Genomic DNA, 20,840 nt, shown 5'->3' on the forward strand with positions numbered 1-20,840 from the left:
CCACTAGGCTACCTGCCTCCCCCTCTAACCACTAGGCTACCTGCCTCCCCCTCTAACCACTAGGCTACCTGCCGTCCCTCCACTCTAACCGCTAGACTACCTGCCCCTCCCCTCTAACCACTAGGCTACCTGCCTCCCCCTCTAACCACTAGGCTACCTGCCCCCCCCTCTAACCACTAGGCTACCTGCCGCCCCCTCTAACCACTAGGCTACCCTGCCCCCCCCTCTAACCACTAGGCTACCTGCCCCCCCAACCACTAGGCTACCTGCCCCCCCTCTAACCGCTAGACTACCTGCCGTCCCTCCACTCTAACCGCTAGACTACCTGCCCCTCCCCCTCTAACCACTAGGCTACCTGCCGCCCCTCCACTCTAACCACTAGGCTACCTGCCGTCCCTCCCCTCTAACCACTAGGCTACCTGCCGCCCCTCCACTCTAACCACAAGGCTACCTGCCTCCCCCTCTAACCACTAGGCTACCTGCCGCCCCTCCACTCTAACCACCAGGCTACCTGCCGCCCCTCCACTCTAACCACTAGGCTACCTGTCCCCCCCTCCACTCTAACCACTAGGCTACCTGCCGCCCCTCCACTCTAACCACTAGGCTACCTGCCGCCCCTCCACTCTAACCACTAGGCTACCTGCCGTCCCTCCACTCTAACCACTAGGCTACCTGCCTCCCCCTCTAACCACTAGACTACCTGCTTCCCCCTCTAACCACTAGGCTACCTGCCTCCCCCCTCTAACCACTAGGCTACCTGCTTCCCCCCTCTAACCACTAGGCTACCTGCCGCCCCTCCACTCTAACCACTAGGCTACCTGCCGCCCCTCCACTCTAACCACTAGGCTACCTGCCGCCCCTCCACTCTAACCACTAGGCTACCTGCCTCCCCCTCTAACCACTAGGCTACCTGCCTCCCCCTCTAACCACTAGGCTACCTGCCGCCCTCCACTCTAACCACTAGGCTACCTGCCGTCCCTCCACTCTAACCACTAGGCTACCTGCCGTCCCTCCACTCTAACCACTAGGCTACCTGCCTCCCCTCCACTCTAACCACTAGGCAACCTGCCGCCCCTCCCCTCTAACCACTAGGCAACCTGCCGCCCCTCCCCTCTAACCACTAGGCTACCTGCCGCCCCTCCACTCTAACCACTAGGCTACCTGCCTCCCCCTCTAACCACTAGACTACCTGCCTCCCCCTCTAACCACTAGGCTACCTGCCTCCCCCTCTAACCACCAGGCTACCTGCCTCCCCCTCTAACCACTAGGCTACCTGCCGCCCCTCCACTCTAACCACTAGGCTACCTGCCGCCCCTCCACTCTAACCACTAGGCTACCTGCCGTCCCTCCCCTCTAACCACTAGGCTACCTGCCGTCCCTCCCCTCTAACCACTAGGCTACCTGCCGCCCCTCCACTCTAACCACTAGGCTACCTGCCGCCCCTCCACTCTAACCACTAGGCTACCTGCCGTCCCTCCCCTCTAACCACTAGGCTACCTGCCGTCCCTCCCCTCTAACCACTAGGCTACCTGCCGTCCCTCCCCTCTAACCACTAGGCTACCTGCCGTCCCTCCCCTCTAACCACTAGGCTACCTGCCGTCCCTCCCCTCTAACCACTAGGCTACCTGCCGTCCCTCCCCTCTAACCACTAGGCTACCTGCCGTCCCTCCCCTCTAACCACTAGGCTACCTGCCGTCCCTCCCCTCTAACCACTAGGCTACCTGCCGCCCCTCCCCTCTAACCACTAGGCTACCTGCCGCCCCTCCCCTCTAACCACTAGGCTACCTGCCGCCCCTCCACTCTAACCACTAGGCTACCTGCCGCCCTCCACTCTAACCACTAGGCTACCTGCCTCCCCTCCACTCTAACCACTAGGCTACCTGCCTCTCCCCTCTAACCACTAGGCTACCTGCCGTCCCTCCCCTCTAACCACTAGGTTACCTGCCTCCCCCCTCTAACCACTAGGCTACCTGCCTCCCCCCTCTAACCACGAGGCTACCTGCCGCCCCTCCCCTCTAACCACCAGGCTACCTGCCTCCCCTCCCCTCTAACCACTAGGTTACCTGCCGTCCCTCCCCTCTAACCACTAGGCTACCTGCAGCCCCTCCACTCTAACCACTAGGCTACCTGCCTCCCCTCTAACCACTAGGCTACCTGCCGTCCCTCCCCTCTAACCACTAGGCTACCTGCCGCCCCTCCACTCTAACCACTAGGCTACCTGCCGCCCCTCCACTCTAGCCACTAGGCTACCTGCCGCCCCTCCACTCTAACCACTAGGCTACCTGCCGCCCCTCCACTCTAACCACTAGGCTACCTGCCGTCCCTCCACTCTAACCACTAGGCTACCTGCCGTCCCTCCACTCTAACCACTAGGCTACCTGCCTCCCCTCCCCTCTAACCACTAGGCTACCTGCCGTCCCTCCCTCTAACCACTAGGCTACCTGCCGTCCCTCCACTCTAACCACTAGGCTACCTGCCGCCCCTCCACTCTAGCCACTAGGCTACCTGCCGCCCCTCCACTCTAGCCACTAGGCTACCTGCCGCCCCTCCACTCTAACCACTAGGCTACCTGCCTCCCCTCCACTCTAACCACTAGGCTACCTGCCGTCCCTCCCCTCTAACCACTAGGCTACCTGCCGTCCCTCCACTCTAACCACTAGGCTACCTGCCGCCCCTCCACTCTAACCACTAGGCTACCTGCCGCCCCTCCACTCTAGCCACTAGGCTACCTGCCGCCCCTCCACTCTAACCACTAGGCTACCTGCCTCCCCTCCACTCTAACCACTAGGCTACCTGCCGTCCCTCCCCTCTAACCACTAGGCTACCTGCCGTCCCTCCACTCTAACCACTAGGCTACCTGCCGCCCCTCCACTCTAACCACTAGGCTACCTGCCGCCCCTCCCCTCTAACCACTAGGCTACCTGCCGTCCCTCCCCTCTAACCACTAGGCTACCTGCCCCCCCCTCTAACCACTAGGCTACCTGCCGTCCCTCCACTCTAACCGCTAGACTACCTGCCCCTCCCCCTCTAACCGCTAGGCTACCTGCCGCCCCTCCACTCTAACCACCAGGCTACCTGCCGCCCCTCCACTCTAACCACTAGGCTACCTGTCCCCCCCTCCACTCTAACCACTAGGCTACCTGTCCCCCCCTCCACTCTAACCACTAGGCTACCTGCCGCCCCTCCACTCTAACCACTAGGCTACCTGCCGTCCCTCCACTCTAACCACTAGGCTACCTGCCGCCCCCCTCTAACCACTAGACTACCTGCCTCCCCCTCTAACCACTAGGCTACCTGCCTCCCCCTCTAACCACTAGGCTACCTGCCGCCCCTCCACTCTAACCACTAGGCTACCTGCCGCCCCTCCACTCTAACCACTAGGCTACCTGCCTCCCCCTCTAACCACTAGACTACCTGCCTCCCCCTCTAACCACTAGGCTACCTGCCTCCCCCCTCTAACCACTAGGCTACCTGCCGCCCCTCCACTCTAACCACTAGGCAACCTGCCGTCCCTCCACTCTAACCACTAGGCTACCTGCCGTCCCTCCACTCTAACCACTAGGCTACCTGCCGCCCCTCCCCTCTAACCACTAGGCTACCTGCCGCCCCTCCACTCTAACCACTAGGCTACCTGCCGCCTCTCCCCTCTAACCACTAGGCTACCTGCCGCCCCTCCCCTCTAACCACTAGGCTACCTGCCGCCCCTCCCCTCTAACCACTAGGCTACCTGCCGCCCCTCCACTCTAACCACTAGGCTACCTGCCGCCCCTCCCCTCTAACCACTAGGCTACCTGCCGCCCCTCCCCTCTAACCACTAGGCTACCTGCCGTCCCTCCCCTCTAACCACTAGGCTACCTGCCGTCCCTCCCCTCTAACCACTAGGCTACCTGCCGTCCCTCCCCTCTAACCACTAGGCTACCTGCCGTCCCTCCCCTCTAACCACTAGGCTACCTGCCGTCCCTCCCCTCTAACCACTAGGCTACCTGCCGTCCCTCCACTCTAACCACTAGACTACCTGCCGCCCCTCCACTCTAACCACTAGGCTACCTGCCGCCCCTCCACTCTAACCACTAGGCTACCTGCCGTCCCTCCACTCTAACCACTAGGCTACCTGCCGCCCCTCCCCTCTAACCACTAGGCTACCTGCCGCCCCTCTAACCACTAGGCTACCTGCCGCCCCTCTAACCACTAGGTTACCTGCCTCCCCCCTCTAACCACTAGGCTACCTGCCTCCCCCTCTAACCACTAGGCTACCTGCCGTCACTCCACTCTAACCACTAGGCTACCTGCCGCCCCTCCACTCTAACCACTAGGCTACCTGCCGCCCCTCCACTCTAGCCACTAGGCTACCTGCCGCCCCTCCACTCTAGCCACTAGGCTACCTGCCGCCCCTCCACTCTAACCAGTAGGCTACCTGCCGCCCCTCCACTCTAACCACTAGGCTACCTGCCGCCCCTCCCCTCTAACCACTAGGCTACCCGCCGCCCCTCCACTCTAACCACTAGGCTACCCGCCGTCCCTCCCCTCTAACCACTAGGCTACCTGCCGCCCCTCCACTCTAACCACTAGGCTACCTGCCGCCCCTCCCCTCTAACCACTAGGCTACCCGCCGCCCCTCCACTCTAACCACTAGGCTACCCGCCGTCCCTCCCCTCTAACCACTAGGCTACCTGCAGCCCCTCCACTCTAACCACTAGGCTACCTGCCGTCCCTCCCCTCTAACCACTAGGCTACCTGCCTCTCCCCTCTAACCACTAGGCTACCTGCCGCCCCTCCACTCTAACCACTAGGCTACCTGCCGCCCCTCCACTCTAGCCACTAGGCTACCTGCCGCCCCTCCACTCTAGCCACTAGGCTACCTGCCGCCCCTCCACTCTAACCACTAGGCTACCTGCCGCCCCGCCCCTCCACTCTAACCACTAGTCTACCTGCCGCCCCTCCACTCTAACCACTAGTCTACCTGCCTCCCCTCCACTCTAACCACTAGGCTACCTGCCGTCCCTCCCCTCTAACCACTAGTCTACCTGCCGTCCCTCCACTCTAACCACTAGGCTACCTGCCGTCCCTCCCCTCTAACCACTAGTCTACCTGCAGTCCCTCCACTCTAACCACTAGACTACCTGCAGTCCCTCCACTCTAACCACTAGTCTACCTGCCGTCCCTCCACTCTAACCACTAGGCTACCTGCCGTCCCTCCCAATAACCACTAGGCTACCTGCCGTCCCTCCCCTCTAACCACTAGGCTACCTGCCGCCCCTCCACTCTAACCACTAGGCTACCTGCCTCCCCTCCACTCTAACCACTAGGCTACCTGCCGCCCCTCCACTCTAACCACTAGACTACCTGCCGCCCCTCCACTCTAACCACTAGGCTACCTGCCTCCCCTCCACTCTAACCACTAGGCTACCTGCCGCCCCTCCACTCTAACCACTAGGCTACCTGCCCCCCTCCACTCTAACCACTAGGCTACCTGCCCCCCCTCCACTCTAACCACTAGGCTACCTGCCATCCCTCCCCTCTAACCACTAGGCTACCTGCCGCCCCTCCACTCTAACCACTAGGCTACCTGCCGCCCCTCCACTCTAACCACTAGGCTACCCTGCCGCCCCTCCACTCTAACCACTGGGCTACCTGCCTCCCCTCCACTCTAACCACTAGGCTACCTGCCGCCCCTCCACTCTAACCACTAGGCTACCTGCCCCCCTCCACTCTAACCACTAGGCTACCTGCCCCCCTCCCCTCTAACCACTAGGCTACCTGCCCCCCCTCCCCTCTAACCACTAGGCTACCTGCCGCCCCTCCACTCTAACCACTAGGCTACCTGCCGTCCCTCCACTCTAACCACTAGGCTACCTGCCGCCCCTCCCCTCTAACCACTAGGCTACCTGCCGCCCCTCCACTCTAACCACTAGGCTACCTGCCGCCCCTCCACTCTAACCACTAGGCTACCCTGCCGCCCCTCCACTCTAACCACTGGGCTACCCTGCAGGACGACAGTAGGTCTCTTGCGTAATGTGGGCCGTAGTAACAGGCATTGTGACACTCAGAACAGATCCTAGTATTTGGAACGGATACTTTCATCACTTTGGCAGAAGAAAAAAAAAAATGGCTTATCAGGGAAATTTCCCCGAATCTACTCATTTGAAAGGGGTGTCCACATACTGTTGTATATATAGTGTATGAAGGAGAGATGGTGAGGACCCCTCTCTCTGGTCAGGCACTTACAAGGCCACCTGCATGGACCATAATAATATATGAAGGGGAGATAGCAAAGACCCCTCTCTCTCTCTGGTCAGGCATTTACAAGGTCACCCTCATGGTTTACATCAACATTAGAGAGAGAGAGGAAGGACCCCTCTCTCTCTCTGGTCAGGCATTTACAAGGCCACCTGCATGGACCATAATAACATATGAAGGGGAGATAGCAAAGACCCCTCTCTCTCTCTGGTCAGGCACTTACAAGGTCACCATCATGGTTTACATCAACATTAGAGAGAGAGAGAGGAAGGACCCCCTCTCTCTCTGGTCAGGCACTTACAAGGTCACCATCATGGTTTACATCAACATTAGAGAGAGAGAGAGAGGAAGGACCCGCTCTCTCTCTGGTCAGGCACTTACAAGGCCACCCTCATGCGTATCTCATCTCGTTCCATGACCTGATCACATGACTTCCCAGCATGCTCCTTCCACTGGACACGGCACTTCCTGCAGCTCTCCTGGAGAGAGGGGGGGAGAGAGGGGGATTCGGTATAAACAGTAAAGTAGCTTCCAAGGTTTAGGTTACCCTAAATTAATATGTCACAGATGGTCACATGTTCTCCTACCCTCGTCTCAATCAAAACACAGGTTACACCATCCAACACACAGGTCACAACAGTGAGACTTGAGTGGGGAGGAGAGTAGAGGAGAGGAGGGGAGGGGAGGGGAAAGGAAAGGAGGGGAGAGGAAAGGAGGAGAGGGGAGGGGAAAGGAAAGGAGGAGAGGGGAGGAGAGAGGAAAGGAGGAGAGGAGAGGAAAGGAGGAGAGGAGAGGAAAGGAGAGGAGGAAAGGAGAGGAGAGAGGGGTGGGGAGAGGAAAGGAGGATAGGGGAGGGGAAAGGAGAGGAGAAAAGGAAGGGAGGACAGGGGAGGGGAGGCGAGAGGAAGGGAGAGAGGAGAGGAAAGGAGAGGAGGAAAGGAGAGGGGAGGGGAGGGGAGGAGAGGGGAGAGGAACTGAAAGGAGGAGAGGACAGAAAAGGAGAGGGTATCTCTTCCTAACCAGTGCACGGCTGGGTGGAGATTGTAAAGTAGAACCAGTGGAATGTTTTAAAAAGGGAGTTGTCTACCTTGGCGATGTCCTAAACCAAGTGTTCCCTAGCAACTCTGCTACAGACAGCAGCATTTAGCATTGCTACTGCTGCTACCACTGCAGAGGCTGCCTCAAAACACTGGCAAGCTGTGGCTCTGGGAGTGACTGAGTGTGTGTGTGAGCGAGAGAGAGGGAGAGAGAGACTGCAGCAGCAGAAGTGTGATCCCGTCCCTGACTGCGTTGTTGCCTAGTAACAGCATCTCCACCGGCCTCAACACGCTGAAGGACATCTGGGGGACACACGACACACCCAGTTTCATTAAGAAGTGCAACGATGTCGTCGTCCCCACAGTGACCGTACGTACGTACGTACATATCCCAACCAGAAACCATGGATTTAAAGGCAACGTCCGCACTGAGCTAAACGGCTGCCGTTTTTAAAGGATCGGGACACTAATCCAGACGCTTAAAAGAAATCCCGCTACGCCCTTACCCTCCCGCCACGCCCTCACCCTCCCGCCACGCCCTCACACTCCCGCCAGGCCCTCACACTCCCGCTACGCCCCTCACACTCCCGCTAGGCCCTCACACTCCCGCTACGCCCTCACACTCCCGCTAGGCCCTCACACTCCCGCTACGCCCTCACACTCCCGCTACGCCCTCACACTCCCGCTAGGCCCTCACACTCCCGCTACGCCCTCACACTCCCGCTACGCCCTCACACTCCCGCCAGGCCCTCACACTCCCGCTAGGCCCTCACCCTCCCGCTAGGCCCTTACACTCCCGCTACGCCTCACCCTCCCGCCACGCCCTCACACTCCCGCCACGCCCTCACACTCCCGCTACGCCCTCACACTCCCGCTAGGCCCTCACACTCCCGCTACGCCCTCACACTCCCGCTACGCCCTCACACTCCCGCTAGGCCCCTCACACTCCCGCTACGCCCTCACACTCCCGCTAGGCCCTCACACTCCCGCTCACACCCCCGGCCCTCACACTCCCGCTACGCCCTCACACTCCCGCTACGCCCTCACACTCCCGCTACGCCCTCACACTCCCGCTATGCCCTCACACTCCCGCTAGGCCCTCACACTCCCGCTAGGCCCTCACACTCCCGCTAGGCCCTCACACTCCCGCTAGGCCCTCACACTCCCGCTAGGCCCTCACACTCCCGCTAGGCCCTCACACTCCCGCTAGGCCCTCACACTCCCGCTACGCCCTCACACTCCCGCTCACGCCCTCACACTCCCGCTAGGCCCTCACACTCCCGCTACGCCCTCACACTCCCGCTAGGCCCTCACACTCCCGCTAGGCCCTTACACTCCCGCTACGCCCTCACCCTCCCGCCAGGCCCTCACACTTGAACAAAAGGAACACCTACGTGAGAATGCTGTTCATTGACTACAGCTCAGCGTTCAAATCAAATCAAATGTTATTTGTCACATACACATGTTTAGCAGGTGTTAATGCGAGTGTAGCGAAATGCTTGTGCTTCTAGTTCTGACCATGCAGTAATATCTAACAAGTAATATAACCTAACAATTTCACAACAACTACCTTATACACACAAGTGTAAAGGAATGAATAAGAATATGTACATATAAATATATGGATGAGCGATGGCCGAACGGCATAGACAAGATGCAGTAGATGGTATAGAGTACAGTATTTACATATGAGATGAGTAATGTAGGGTATGTTAACATTATATAAAGTGGAATTGTTTAAAGTGGCTGTTCAACAACAGGATGTGCTCAGTCCCCTCCTGTACTCCCTTGCTCACCCACGACTACGTGGCCAGGCACGACTCCAACACCATCATTAAAATTGCCGACCACACAACGGTGGTAAGCCTGATCACCGACGACGACGAAACAGCCTATAGGGGAGGAGGTCAAAGACCTGGCAAGTGTGGTGCCATGACAACAACCTCTCCCTCAACGTCAGCAAGACAAATGAGCTAAATCTACAGGAAACGGAGGTCTGAACACGCCCCCATTCACATCGAACAGGGCTGTAGTGGAGCAGGTTCCTCGCTGTTGAAAAGTGTTATGAAATGTAATGTCATGTAATATGTTTTTTTTTATTGTATATAACTTCCTTAATGTTACAGGACCCCCAGAAGAAAAGCAGAGTAGCTGTTCCTCTGTTCAGAGAAGAGTCCCTCCCTGCCCATCTCCCCCCCTGACAAATCTTAAATCTTTTTATTGGCCAGCCTAAGATATAGCTTTTTCTTTCGCAACTCTGCCTAGAAAGGCCAGCATCCCGGGGGTCGCCTCTTCACTGTTGCATTGTGGGTAGAAGGCTTGTAAAAGTAATTTCACTGTACAGTCTACACCGGGTTGTATTTAGCACGTATAAAAATAAAAATGTTTTTTGTCACACAGTAATCCTACGATCCTTTAACGACTGGTTGCCTGGTAACCCCAAACTAAGTCGCGATGTCACGACGTTCATATTTAAAATCCTAATTTTTCAGCAACAACTAGCGTTAGTATCCCTGGTGACATCTCAACTCGTCGTTGGCTGCTGCTCCTCCCGCTTCGCCATCAAACCCCTGGAATTAATCCACAACGCCACAGGCTTCCAGTCGATGTCCTCGCTTTGCCATCAAACCCCTGGAATAATCTAAAATGCTACAGGCTTTCAGTCGAAGTTCACATCCACTACAACACCATGGTGCTTCACTACGAAGCGGCATGGGGATCTGACCCTCTCTACCTTCAGGCTATGCTCCAACCCTACACCCCTCCGTTCTGCCACCTCTGGTCTCCTGGCCCTCCCACCCCTACGGGACGGCAGCTCCAGCTCAGCCCAGTCCAAGCTCTTCTCTGTCCTGGCACCCCAATGGTGGAACCAGCTTCCTTCTGATGCTAGGACAGCAGAGTCCCTGTCCATCTTCCCCCCTGAAGCTAGGACAGCAGAGTCCCTGTCCATCTTCCCCCTGATGCTAGGACAGCAGAGTCCCTGTCCATCTTCCCTCCTGAAGCTAGGACAGCAGAGTCCCTGTCCATCTTCCCCCCTGAAGCTAGGACAGCAGAGTCCCTGTCCATCTGCCCTCCTGAAGCTAGGACAGCAGAGTCCCTGTCCATCTTCCCCCTGAAGCTAGGACAGCAGAGTCCCTGTCCATCTTCCCTCCTGAAGCTAGGACAGCAGAGTCCCTGTCCATCTTCCCTCCTGAAGCTAGGACAGCAGAGTCCCTGTCCATCTTCCCCCTGAAGCTAGGACAGCAGAGTCCCTGTCCATCTTACCAAACGTCTGAAACCCTACCTCTTCAAAGAGTATATAAAATAATCTCACAGCCCCCCGTACCTCTTTATGTAGTGTTGTGTTATTTTTATTTTTAAATGATAGCTTTAGTAGTGGGTTAGCATTAGCCAGTTAGCTATAGAGCCTGTCTCCATGATAGCAGAACAGTGGGTTAGCATTAGCCAGTTAGCTATAGAGCCTGTCTCCATGATGGCAGAGCAGTGGGTTAGCATTAGCCAGTTAGCTATAGAGCCTGTCTCCATGATAGCTTTAGTAGAGCAGTGGGTTAGCATTAGCCAGTTAGCTATAGAGCCTGTCTTCATGATAGCAGAGCAGTGGGTTAGCATTAGCCAGTTAGCTATAGAGCCTGTCTTCATGATAGCAGAGCAGTGGGTTAGCATTAGCCAGTTAGCTATAGAGCCTGTCTTCATGATAGCAGAGCAGTGGGTTAGCATTAGCTATAGAGCCTGTCTTCATGATAGCAGAGCAGTGGGTTAGCATTAGCTAAGACAGACAATAGGGAGGGAGAGAGGAGGAGTGGATGAATATAGACAGTGAAAGATCACACCCTTGAGGCAACAGCCAGAGGATGGGAGTGTGTGTGTGTGTGTGTGTGTGTGTGTGTGTGTGTGTGTGTGTGTGTGTGTGTGTGTGTGTGTGTGTGTGTGAGAGAGAGAGTGTGTATTCAGTGTGTCAGACTATGTATCCCTGCATTCTTGTCCAGTCATTTTCATTCATGCCGTCTCTCATCCTCTCCTCTGTTTCTGTTCTGATTTCCACTCCCTTCCCTTCCTCTCTGCAACAGGCTGCAACAGGCTGCAACAGCCCTTATAAGGAAACAGAAGACTTTTACACACAATCTGATTGGGGGGAGAGCTGCTGTGGGTGTGACAGAGGGGAGGAGGGAGAGAGGGGAGTCTGGAATGAAATGTACTGTCAGAGCACATGGTCTGGGGAAAGGGGTGCTGTTAGAGCACATGGTCTGGGGAAAGGGGTACTGTTAGAGCACATGGTCTGGGGAAAGGGGTGCTGTTAGAGCACATGGTCTGGGGAAAGGGGTGCTGTTAGAGCACATGGTCTGGGGAAAGGGGTGCTGTCAGAGCACATGGTCTGGGGAAAGGGGTGCTGTTAGAGCACATGGTCTGGGGAAAGGGGTGCTGTTAGAGCACATGGTCTGGGGAAAGGGGTGCTGTCAGAGCACATGGTCTGGGGAAAGGGGTGCTGTTAGAGCACATGGTCTGGGGAAAGGGGTACTGTCAGAGCACATGGTCTGGGGAAAGGGGTGCTGTCAGAGCACATGGTCTGGGGAAAGGGGTGCTGTTAGAGCACATGGTCTGGGGAAAGGGGTGCTGTTAGAGCACATGGTCTGGGGAAAGGGGTGCTGTTAGAGCACATGGTCTGGGGAGGGGAAAGGGGTGCTGTTAGAGCACATGGTCTGGGGAAAGGGGTGCTGTTAGAGCACATGGTCTGGGGAGGGGAAAGGGGTGCTGTTAGAGCACATGGTCTGGGGAGGGGAAAGGGGTGCTGTCAGAGCACATGGTCTGGGGAAAGGGGTGCTGTCAGAGCACATGGTCTGGGGAAAGGGGTGCTGTTAGAGCACATGGTCTGGGGAAAGGGGTGCTGTTAGAGCACATGGTCTGGGGGGGGAAAGGGGTGCTGTTAGAGCACATGGTCTGGGGAGGGGAAAGGGGTGCTGTTAGAGCACATGGTCTGGGAGGGGAAAGGGGTGCTGTCAGAGCACATGGTCTGGGGAAAGGGGTGCTGTTAGAGCACATGGTCTGGGGAAAGGGGTGCTGTTAGAGCACATGGTCTGGGGAAAGGGGTGCTGTTAGAGCACATGGTCTGGGGAAAGGGGTGCTGTCAGAGCACATGGTCTGGGGAAAGGGGTGCTGTTAGAGCACATGGTCTGGGGAGGGGAAAGGGGTGCTGTTAGAGCACATGGTCTGGGGAAAGGGGTACTGTTAGAGCACATGGTCTGGGGAAAGGGGTGCTGTTAGAGCACATGGTCTGGGGAAAGGGGTGCTGTCAGAGCACATGGTCTGGGGAAAGGGGTGCTGTTAGAGCACATGGTCTGGGGAAAGGGGTGCTGTTAGAGCACATGGTCTGGGGAAAGGGGTGCTGTTAGAGCACATGGTCTGGGGAAAGGGGTGCTGTCAGAGCACATGGTCTGGGGAAAGGGGTGCTGTCAGAGCACATGGTCTGGGGAAAGGGGTGCTGGTAGAGCACATGGTCTGGGGAAAGGGGTACTGTCAGAGCACATGGTCTGGGGAAAGGGGTGCTGTCAGAGCACATGGTCTGGGGAAAGGGGTGCTGTTAGAGCACATGGTCTGGGGAAAGGGGTGCTGTTAGAGCACATGGTCTGGGGAAAGGGGTGCTGTTAGAGCACATGGTCTGGGGAAAGGGGTGCTGTTAGAGCACATGGTCTGGGGAAAGGGGTGCTGTTAGAGCACATGGTCTGGGGAAAGGGGTGCTGTTAGAGCACATGGTCTGGGGAGGGGAAAGGGGTACTGTTAGAGCACCTGGTCTGGGGAAAGGGGTGCTGTTAGAGCACCTGGTCTGGGGAAAGGGGTGCTGTTAGAGCACATGGTCTGGGGAAAGGGGTGCTGTTAGAGCACATGGTCTGGGGAAAGGGGTGCTGTTAGAGCACATGGTCTGGGGAAAGGGGTGCTGTTAGAGCACATGGTCTGGGGAAAGGGGTGCTGTTAGAGCACATGGTCTGGGGAAAGGGGTGCTGTTAGAGCACATGGTCTGGGGAAAGGGGTGCTGTTAGAGCACATGGTCTGGGGAAAGGGGTGCTGTTAGAGCACATGGTCTGGGGAAAGGGGTGCTGTTAGAGCACATGGTCTGGGGAAAGGGGTGCTGTTAGAGCACATGGTCTGGGGAAAGGGGTGCTGTTAGAGCACATGGTCTGGGGAAAGGGGTGCTGTTAGAGCACATGGTCTGGGGAAAGGGGTGCTGTTAGAGCACATGGTCTGGGGAAAGGGGTGCTGTTAGAGCACATGGTCTGGGGAGGGGAAAGGGGTGCTGTTAGAGCACATGGTCTGGGGAGGGGAAAGGGGTGCTGTCAGAGCACATGGTCTGGGGGAGGGGAAAGGGGTGCTGTCAGAGCACATGGTCTGGGGAAAGGGGTGCTGTTAGAGCACATGGTCTGGGGAAAGGGGTGCTGTTAGAGCACATGGTCTGGGGAAAGGGGTGCTGTTAGAGCACATGGTCTGGGGGAGGGGAAAGAGGTACTGTTAGAGCACATGGTCTGGGGAGGGGAAAGGGGTGCTGTCAGAGCACATGGTCTGGGGAAATGGGTACTGTTAGAGCACATGGTCTGGGGAAAGGGGTGCTGTTAGAGCACATGGTCTGGGGAAAGGGGTGCTGTTAGAGCACATGGTCTGGGGAAAGGGGTGCTGTTAGAGCACATGGTCTGGGGAAAGGGGTGCTGTTAGAGCACATGGTCTGGGGAAAGGGGTGCTGTTAGAGCACATGGTCTGGGGAAAGGGGTGCTGTTAGAGCACATGGTCTGGGGAAAGGGGTGCTGTTAGAGCACATGGTCTGGGGAAAGGGGTGCTGTTAGAGCACATGGTCTGGGGAAAGGGGTGCTGTTAGAGCACATGGTCTGGGGAAAGGGGTGCTGTTAGAGCACATGGTCTGGGGAAAGGGGTGCTGTTAGAGCACATGGTCTGGGGAAAGGGGTGCTGTTAGAGCACATGGTCTGGGGAAAGGGGTGCTGTTAGAGCACATGGTCTGGGGGAAAGGGGTGCTGTTAGAGCACATGGTCTGGGGGGAAAGGGGTGCTGTTAGAGCACATGGTCTGGGGGAAAGGGGTGCTGTTAGAGCACATGGTCTGGGGAAAGGGGTGCTGTTAGAGCACATGGTCTGGGGAAAGGGGTGCTGTTAGAGCACATGGTCTGGGGAAAGGGGTGCTGTTAGAGCACATGGTCTGGGGAAAGGGGTGCTGTTAGAGCACATGGTCTGGGGGAAAGGGGTGCTGTTAGAGCACATGGTCTGGGGGAAAGGGGTGCTGTTAGAGCACATGGTCTGGGGAGGGAAGGGGTGCTGTTAGAGCACATGGTCTGGGGAAAGGGGTGCTGTTAGAGCACATGGTCTGGGGAGGGGAAAGGGGTGCTGTTAGAGCACATGGTCTGGGGGGGAAAGGGGTGCTGTTAGAGCACATGGTCTGGGGAAAGGGGTGCTGTTAGAGCACATGGTCTGGGGAAAGGGGTGCTGTTAGAGCACATGGTCTGGGGAAAGGGGTGCTGTTAGAGCACATGGTCTGGGGAGGGGAAAGGGGTGCTGTTAGAGCACATGGTCTGGGGAGGGGAAAGGGGTGCTGTTAGAGCACATGGTCTGGGGGGAAAGGGGTGCTGTTAGAGCACATGGTCTGGGGAGGGGAAAGGGGTGCTGTTAGAGCACATGGTCTGGGGGGGAAAGGGGTGCTGTTAGAGCACATGGTCTGGGGAAAGGGGTGCTGTCAGAGCACATGGTCTGGGGAAAGGGGTGCTGTCAGAGCACATGGTCTGGGGAAAGGGGTGCTGTTAGAGCACATGGTCTGGGGAAAGGGGTGCTGTTAGAGCACATGGTCTGGGGAAAGGGGTGCTGTCAGAGCACATGGTCTGGGGAAAGGGGTGCTGTCAGAGCACATGGTCTGGGGAAAGGGGTGCTGTTAGAGCACATGGTCTGGGGAGGGGAAAGGGGTACTGTCAGAGCACATGGTCTGGGGAAAGGGGTGCTGTTAGAGCACATGGTCTGGGGAAAGGGGTACTGTTAGAGCACATGGTCTGGGGAAAGGGGTGCTGTTAGAGCACATGGTCTGGGGAGGGGAAAGGGGTGCTGTTAGAGCACATGGTCTGGGGAAACACGCCCAGATATACTACTGAAGTGTGTGTGAAGCCTCACACATACAGTCATGTTGACAGCTGCAGCTACTAACACACACACACACACACACACACACACACACACACACACACACACACACACACACACACACACACACACACACACACACACACACACACACACACACACACACACACACACACTTCAAACTATTATTATTATTTAACCTTTTATTTAACTAGGTAAGTCAGTTAAGAACAAATTCTTATTTTCAATGACGTCCTACCAGGGAACAGTGGTTAACTGCCTTGTTCAGGGGGCAGAACGACAGATTTATACCTTGTCAGCTCGGGGGATTTGATCTAGCAACCTTTCCGGTTACAAGCCCAACGCTCTAACTAACCACTAGGCTAACTGCCGCACCACAAATCTCATAACCACATGTGGAAAACAGTGTGTGTGTGTGTGTGTGTGTGTGTGTGTGTGTGTGTGTGTGTGTGTGTGTGTGTGTGTGTGTCAGTCGGTCAGACAGAAACGAGGGAAGAGAATCTGGGTCAAACATGATCTGAAACACATTTGACATGGAAGGAAAATTGGTTTCAGCCAATGGGAGGGCAGGATTAGAAGGGGCGGGGCATGAGAGTAGTATTGAGCCAGGGGGCCCCCCCCCTTGTATTGAGCCAGGGGGACCCCCCCTCCAGTCATTCATTTGGGAACAGCTCGTCACCTTCTCTTCCTAATTAGTGATGCAGTGAACTTTACTAGATGAAAACGGTCCCGTGTGGCTCAGTTGGTAGAGCATGGTGTTTGCAACACCAGGGTTTTGGGTTCGATTCCCACGGGGGACCAGTACGGGGAAGATTTTTTTTTTATGAAATGTATGCATTCACTACTGTAAGTCGCTCTGGATAAGAGCGTCTGCTAAATGACTAAAATGTAAATGTAAAACCCCAAAATGAGTATTACATCCTGGCATTTAAAGCCCTCCACTATCTATCTACATGTCACATACTATAAAACGTTATATATTCACATTACCAAAACGCCTACTATTAAGAACACAAGTATGGGTATTCAGACTGTGTGTCTGTGTGTGTGAACTTAGCCCCAGGAATGCAGTGTGACACACTGAGGAGGAGGAGGAAGAGACGGAGAGATGGACTGAGGAAGACTAGATCAGTCATGGAGCTCTGTCTCCATCTACAGGACAGAGGAGAGAACTACAGGACAGAGAGGAGAGAACTACAGGACAGAGAGGAGAGAACTACAGGACAGAGAGGAGAGAACTAGAGGACAGAGGAGAGAACTACAGGACAGAACTACAGGACAGAGAGGAGAGAACTACAGGACAGAGAGGAGAGAACTACAGGACAGGACTACAGGACAGAGAGGAGAGAACTACAGGACAGAGAGGAGAAAACTACAGGACAGAGAGGAGAGAACTACAGGACAGAGAGGAGAGAACTACAGGACAGAGAGGAGAGAACTACAGGACAGAGAGGAGAGAACTACAGGACAGAACTACAGGACAGAGGAGAGAACTACAGGACAGAACTACAGGACAGAACTACAGGACAGAGAGGAGAGAACTACAGGACAGAACTACAGGACAGAGAGGAGAGAACTACAGGACAGAGGAGAGAATTACAGGACAGAACTACAGGACAGATCATCTACAGTTGAAGTCAGAAGTTTACATACACTTAGGTTGGAGTCATTAAAACTCGTTTTTCAACCACTCCACAAATGTATTATTAACAAACTATAGTTTTGGCAAGTCGGTTAGGACATCTACTTTGTGCATGACACAAGTCCTTTTTACAACAATTGTTTACAGACAGATTATTTCACTTAAATCACAATTCCAGTGGGTCAGAAGTTTACATACACTAAGTTGACTGTGCCTTTAAACAGCTCCGGAAAATTACAGAAAATGATGTCACGGCTTTAGAAGCTTCTGATAGGCTAATTGACATTATTTGAGTCAATTGAAGGTTTACCTGTGGATGTATTTCAAGGCCTACCTTCAAACTCAGTGCCTCTTTGCTTGACATCATGGGAAAATCAAAAGAAATCAGCCAAGACCAAAAAAATTGTAGGCCTCCACAAGTCTGGTTCATCCTTGGGAGCAATTTCCAAATGCCTGAAGGTACCACGTTCATCTGTACAAACAATAGTACACAAGTATAAACACCATGGGACCACGCAGCCGTCATACCGCTCAGGAAGGAGACTCGCTCTGTCTCCTAGAGATTAACTTACTTTGGTGCAAATCAATCCCAGAACAACAGCAAAGGACCTTGTGAAGATGCTGGAGGAAACAGGTACAAAAGTATCTATATCCACAGTAAAACGAGTCCTATAATTGACATAACCTGAAAGGCCGCTCAGCAAGGAAGAAGCCACTGCTCCAAAACCACCAGAAAAAAGCCAGACTACGGTTTGCAACTGCACATGGGGACAAAGATTGTACTTTTTGGAGAAATGTCCTCTGGTCTGATGAAACAGAAATAGAACTGTTTGGCCATAATGACCATCGTTATGTTTGGAGGAAAAAAGGGGGAGGCTTTGCAAGCCGAAGAACACCATCCCAACCGTGAAGCACGGGGGTGGCAGCATCATGTTGTGGGGGTGCTTTGCTGCAGGAGGGACTGGTGCACCTCACAAAATAGATGGCATCATGAGGAAAGGAAAATTATGTGGATATATTGAAGCAACATCTCAAGACATCAGTCAGGAAGTTAAAGCTTGGTCGCAAATGGGTCTTCCAAATGGACAATGACTCAAGAATACTTCCAAAGTTGTGGCAAAATGGCTTAAGGACAACAAAGTCAAGGTATTGGAGTGGCCATCACAAAGCCCTGACCTCAATCCTATAGAAAATGTGTGGGCAGAACTGAAAAACGTGTTCGAGCAAGGAGGCCTACAAACCTGACTCAGTTACACCAGCTCTGTCAGGAGGAATGGGCCAAAATTCACCCAACTTATTGTGGGAAGCTTGTGGAAGGCTACCCGAAACGTTTGACCCAAGTTAAACAATTTAAAGGCAATGCTACCAAATACTAATTGAGTGCATGTAAACTTCTGACCCACAGGGAATGTGATGAAAGAAATAAAAGCTGAAATAAATCATTTTCTCTACTATTATTCTGACATTTCACATTCTTAAAATAAAGTGGTGATCCTAACTGACCTAAGAAAGGGAATTTTTACTAGGATTAAATGTCAGGAATTGTGAAAAACTGAGTTTAAATGTATTTGGCTAAGGTGTATGTAAACTTCCGACTTCAAATGTATAAGGACTCCCACATCACTGTAGTCGGCTTCAGGAGACACACTAAACTCTCTGATGTCCTGCACAAGCTAAATTACTCTGAATTCATTACTTTAGGAGATTTAAACTGGGACATGCTTACATCTGTATCATGCATCCTCCTCTGTCTTACAGAGACTGGGGTTTATTATGGATCCCCATTAGTTCCTGCCAAGGCAGCAGCTACTCTGCCTGGGGTTTATTATGGATCCCCGTTAGTTCCTGCCAAGGCAGCAGCTACTCTTCCTGGGGTTTATTATGGATCCCCGTTAGTTCCCGTCAAGGCAGCAGCTACTCTGCCTGGGGTTTATTATGGATCCCCATTAGTTCCTGTCAAGGCAGCAGCTACTCTTCCTGGGGTTTATTATGGATCCCCATTAGTTCCTGTCAAGGCAGCAGCTACTCTTCCTGGGGTTTATTATGGATCCCCATTAGTTCCTGCCAAGGCAGCAGCTACTCTTCCTGGGGTTTATTATGGATCCCCGTTAGTTCCTGCCAAGGCAGCAGCTACTCTTCCTGGGGTTTATTATGGATCCCCATTAGTTCCTGTCAAGGCAGCAGCTACTCTTCCTGGGGTTTATTATGGATCCCCATTAGTTCCTGTCAAGGCAGCAGCTACTCTTCCTGGGGTTTATTATGGATCCCCGTTAGTTCCTGTCAAGGCAGCAGCTACTCTGCCTGGGGTTTATTATGGATCCCCATTAGTTCCTGTCAAGGCAGCAGCTACTCTTCCTGGGGTTTATTATGGATCCCCATTAGTTCCTGTCAAGGCAGCAGCTACTCTTCCTGGGGTTTATTATGGATCCCCATTAGTTCCTGCAAAGGCAGCAGCTACTCTTCCTGGGGTTTATTATGGATCCCCATTAGTTCCTGTCAAGGCAGCAGCTACTCTTCCTGGGGTTTATTATGGATCCCCATTAGTTCCTGTCAAGGCAGCAGCTACTCTTCCTGGGGTTTATTATGGATCCCCATTAGTTCCTGTCAAGGCAGCAGCTACTCTTCCTGGGGTTTATTATGGATCCCCATTAGTTCTTGCCAAGGCAGCAGCTACTCTTCCTGGGGTTTATTATGGATCCCCGTTAGTTCCTGCCAAGGCAGCAGCTACTCTTCCTGGGGTCCAGAAACATGAAGGCAGGTATGTAGAATTCTATTACATTACATAACACTTATCACAATACATTAAGTGTGTTACCTCAGACCACACAAGAGGTTGACCGATTAATCGGAATGGCCGATTAATTAGGGCCGATTTCAAGTTTTCATAACAATCGGAAATCGGTATTTTTGGAGCCGATTTGGCCTGGTTTATTTTTTATATATTTTTTTCTTCCTTTATTTAACCAGGCAAGTCAGTTAAGAACACATTCTTATTTTCAATGACGGCCTAGGAACGGTGGGTTAACTGCCTTGTTCAGGGGCAGAACGACAGATTTTTACCTTGTCAGCTCGGGGATTCAATCTTGCAACCTTACGGTTAACTAGTCCAACTCTCAAACCACCTGTTTTACATTGCACTCCACGAGGAGCCTGCCTGTTACGCGAATGCAGTAAGAAGCCAAGGTAAGTTGCTAGCTAGCATTAAACGTATCTTATAAAACACAATCAATCATAATCACTAGTTAACTACACATGGTTGATGATATTATCTAGCCTGTCCTGCGTTGCATATAATCGCTTAGGTACACGTTGCTGCAACCATAAACATCAATGCCTTTCTTAAAATCAATACACAAGTATATATTTTTAAACCTGCATATTTAGTTAATATTGCCTGCTAACATTAATTTCTTTTAACGAGGGAAAATGTGTCACTTCTCTTGCAAACAGAGTCAGGGTATATGCAGCAGTTTGGGCCGCCTGGCTCGTTGCGAACTGTGAAGACTATTTCTTCCTAACAAAGACAGCCGACTTCGCCAAACGGGAGGTGATTTAACAAAAGCGCATTTGCGAAAAAAGCACAATCGTTGCACGACTGAACCGAACCATAAACATCAACGCCTTTCTTAAAATCAATACACAGAAGTATATATTTTTAAACCTGCATATTTAGCTAAAAGAAATCCAGGTTAGCAGGCAATATTAACCAGGTGAAATTGTGTCATTTTGCGTTCATTGCACGCAGAGTCAGGGTACATGCAACAGTTTGGGCCACCTGGCTCGT

At 53.8% G+C, this 20,840-nt stretch overlaps 1 protein-coding gene across 1 annotated transcript in view; it reads right to left on the reverse strand.

Moving 5' to 3' along the window:
• Window positions 1–20,840, reverse strand: part of LOC123731750 (E3 ubiquitin-protein ligase RNF216) — a 48,916-nt gene that overhangs the window by 7,359 nt on the left and 20,717 nt on the right. The window contains exon 14 of the mRNA XM_045711155.1: window positions 6,619–6,716. Coding sequence (XP_045567111.1) covers window positions 6,619–6,716 — 98 coding nt within the window. The remainder of the gene's footprint in view (window positions 1–6,618; window positions 6,717–20,840) is intronic.

Source organism: Salmo salar, unplaced genomic scaffold (genome assembly GCF_905237065.1).
Source record: "Salmo salar unplaced genomic scaffold, Ssal_v3.1, whole genome shotgun sequence".
NCBI lineage: Eukaryota > Metazoa > Chordata > Actinopteri > Salmoniformes > Salmonidae > Salmo > Salmo salar.